Source organism: Triticum aestivum, chromosome 4A, assembly GCF_018294505.1.
Source record: "Triticum aestivum cultivar Chinese Spring chromosome 4A, IWGSC CS RefSeq v2.1, whole genome shotgun sequence".
In the NCBI taxonomy this organism is placed as follows: Eukaryota; Viridiplantae; Streptophyta; class Magnoliopsida; order Poales; family Poaceae; genus Triticum; species Triticum aestivum.
Window position 1 is genome coordinate 633,972,738 of NC_057803.1, and position 3,465 is coordinate 633,976,202.

The following is a 3,465-nucleotide window of genomic DNA, read 5'->3' on the forward strand; positions in this document are numbered from 1 at the left end:
CGCTCCGGTGGGACTACCGCCTCGCACGTCGCTCCTCTTCATTGCACTGCTTTGTGGGTACACCATGCGAGCGGTAGTACCACTTATGTGCGGACTGTGGATATAACAGTTGGATTTGGGAGAGCTCATAAAAAAAGGTTTTCTTCCTCAATCGATCATATCCTTAAGCTCGTCTTTCGTCCTCATTATTGATCTTCTTCGAGTTTGCTATCTTTCAACGCCTTCAATGATTCTTTCTAACTCTTGAGAGAAAATAAAAAAAAGATCTAACTCTACATTTTCATCAATCACTTTCTTCTCTATGTGAAAAAATCCTTAGATCTAGACCTTGAAGTTACGTACCGAACGAAATCGTTAGCCGTAGGATACTGCTCGTACTGATTGAAAGGTTCGGTCTGAGAGGTGCCCAGACTTAAGCGTTCGGCCAATAGCGACGGCATATATAGATTAATAGATAAGCCAAGCTTTTCGACAGGCTTGTTCACTGAATAAAAGAAGTGGTCTGCCAGCTGCTGTTCGTTTTCAGACGTGCGACTTCGTGCACTCCCACTCTAGGTTCCGTTTTGACATTTCTGACAATTTCTCTGACACTCCATCCAGTGCAGCTTAGTAAAATGCCGAAGATTTCTCAAAAAAAAAGAAGTAAAATGCCAAAGACATTACCATACAAAATTAACGCAAGAAGTATTAATTCTCATCATGTCACAACATTTATATATTTTTCAAGGAATCACATTACTAATATTAACTGCTGCTGTAGCTGTAGTACTATGAACAGATCAAGAGAGCTGATGAGACGATGGACGTGCGGCGCAGATCACAGCCCGATAGAGCGCAGCACGGCGGGGTTCACGGCGGTGGTGGCGCCGTCGACGACGAGGTTGTGGCCGCTGATGAAGCCGGCCTGGTCGGACGCGAGGAACAGCGCCGCTTCCGCCACGTCGGCCGCGCGCAGCACCTTCCCGCGCAGCACGTTGTGGGCCTCTGTCATGGCCTCCATCTCCTCGGCTCCCACGCCCACCACGGCGCAGCTGAGCGGCGTCGCCACTCCGCCGGGCGACACGAGGTTGACGCGCACGCCGTGCCGCCCGAGCTCGCCCGCCGCGGCGCGCACCAGGCCCAGCAGCGCGTGCTTGGACGCCGTGTACGACGCCGGGCCGAACCCGCCCTGCACGCACGCCACGCTCCCCGTGCACACGATGGCGCCCCGGACGCCGGCCGCCACCATGGCGCGGGCCGCGTGCTTGACGCACGCTGCGGCGCCCCGGAAGTTGACGGCCATGACGCGGTCCAGCGCGGACAGGTCCATGTCCGTGACGGGGCCCGTCGGGAGCAGCACGCCGGCGTTGCTGAGCATGACGTCGAGCCGGCCGTGCGCCGCGACGGCCGCCGCCACCGTGGCCTCCACCTGGGCCTCGTCCGTCACGTCGCACCGCGCGTACGTGCAGCACGCGCCGGACTCCGCGATGGAGGCCGCGACCGCCTCGCCCAGCGCGTCCTGTATGTCCGCGATGACCACCGTGGCGCCGCTGGCCGCGAAGAGCCGCGCGGCCGCCTCGCCGATGCCGCTCGCGCCGCCCGTCACGATGGCCACCTTGCCGTCCAACCTCGGCCTCGACATGGTGACGCCGACTGCTCCGCCCTGCACAGCACCACACCGCACCGCACGCGGTTAACTTATGCCGGAACAAACGATGTGCTGTGGAGAAGTGTTGTTTTTCACCATCTGTGCCGTGGGTGTGTTTATATAGGGCTTCGTTTACTTCAAACAAATGCAACCGCGTCAGCATTATATACTATAATCAGGGTAATATAAGCAATGCTGATCCAGAGAAGCAGCTGTACATCCTACGTTTGCGATTTGCATGCACTAAATTTTGTGATGAAATGGAGGAGGAGGAAGAATCTGTGGAGGCGGGCAGGCGGGCGACAGGGAGGAACAGCGGGCGACGGGGAGCACGTGGCCATGGTCGAGGGCTAGCTCGACGCAGGCAGGCGGACACCTTCCTCGCCATGTTAGGCTGGCATGCCTGCTCGCCCCTGTCAAGTGCACATACACACAACATTACACCGTCATTACGCAATATAACCAACATGTTTGTTTGTTTGATAGTACGTAGTATAGTGATCAAGATGGATGGAGGAGAAAAACAATCTATGAGTTGGATCTGATGGTCTGCAAATCTGCGACCCATCTTCGAGCATACGCGTTGTTGTTCTAGAATGAAGTTGGTGGAAAGAACCAGGGTGTTATTTTGGCAAAGGGAACATGCCAGCGCGCAAAGTCTGTTTTACCGGTTCAGGGATGTACCGGCAAACGATCCGCCGTTCGCTGGGTTTGCGATTCGTGCGTCGTCGTGGCCCACCTTTTGTATAGCACTGTATTTCTATAACCCACCTCTAATATATCATTGTAATATGTCAGGAGGATGACCCACTATTTGTACTAGTATGTCAGCTTTGTCACCTCAGCATGCATGCAACCTTTTTCCTCTCTTCCCGCTCCCAAACAAATCCACCTTTTTATTTTTGCTTACAATTTTAGATGGTCATCATATTTCACATTAAAATTTCATTATAGAATTTTTTTGTAGATTCAAATTCCTTGCAACATGATCTTCAGAACAAGATCAATCTTGAATATTTTTAAATTAGATTTCAAAATAACATGTTTCATAGTCTTCAAAAAATATCTCGTTTCATAGATTTCACATAGTTCAAAAAATAAATTTCACTAAGTTCATATATATCAATTATTTCAAAGAATTGAAACATATATTTTGTAACGAGTGAAATCACTTTTTACAAACAAGTGACATATAGTATTTCAATTGAATGAGTGTAATATTTTTCTGAAACTAGTGAAATGAGTGAAATCTATCTTTTGTAACAAGTGAAATCACTTTTTTGAAACAAGTGAAATACAGTATTTCAATTGAATGAGTGTAATATGTTTTCTGAAACTAGTGAAATGAGTGAAATCTATCTTTTGTAACGAGCGAAAGCACTTTTTTGAAAGAAGTGAAATTTAGTATTTCAATTAAATGAGTGTAATATGTTTTCTGAACTAGTGAAATCTTTCTTTTGTAACGAGTGAAATCACTTTTTTTAGAACAAGTGAAATATAGTATTTGAATTGAATGAGTGTAATATGTTTTCTGAAACTAGTGAAATGAGTGAAATCTATCTTTTGTAACGAGTGGAATCGCTTTTTTAAAACAAGTGAAATATAGTATTTCAACTGAATGAGTGTAATATAGTTTGAGATGAGTGAAATAATCAAATACAATAATATTGAAATATGATACATAAAATTCAAACTAGTCAAAATGTATCCAAGATTGGTCTTCTTTGAAAGGTCTTATCGTCCTGGACTCGAATATATAAAAAATTTCAAAAATGAACATTTGGTTCAAAACATATCAAGTATTCAAAAATATGAGGATGAAAATTAATCCATGTGAG

The 3,465-nt window shown here is 46.9% G+C and overlaps 1 protein-coding gene across 1 annotated transcript; it reads right to left on the reverse strand.

Moving 5' to 3' along the window:
* Positions 1-709: 709 nt before the first annotated feature.
* On the reverse strand, positions 710-2,032 carry LOC123082788 (short-chain dehydrogenase reductase 3b-like). Its single transcript, XM_044505035.1, has one exon. The coding sequence runs from the start codon at positions 1,619-1,621 to the stop codon at positions 818-820; it is 804 nt and encodes a 267-aa protein (XP_044360970.1). The 5' UTR covers positions 1,622-2,032; the 3' UTR covers positions 710-817.
* Between the last annotated feature and the right edge of the window lie 1,433 nt (positions 2,033-3,465).

Coding starts and splice junctions, on each gene's coding strand:
- LOC123082788 (XM_044505035.1), bottom strand. CDS start 1,621: ATGTCGAGGCCGAGGTTGGACGGCAAGGTGGCCATCGTGACGGGCGGC.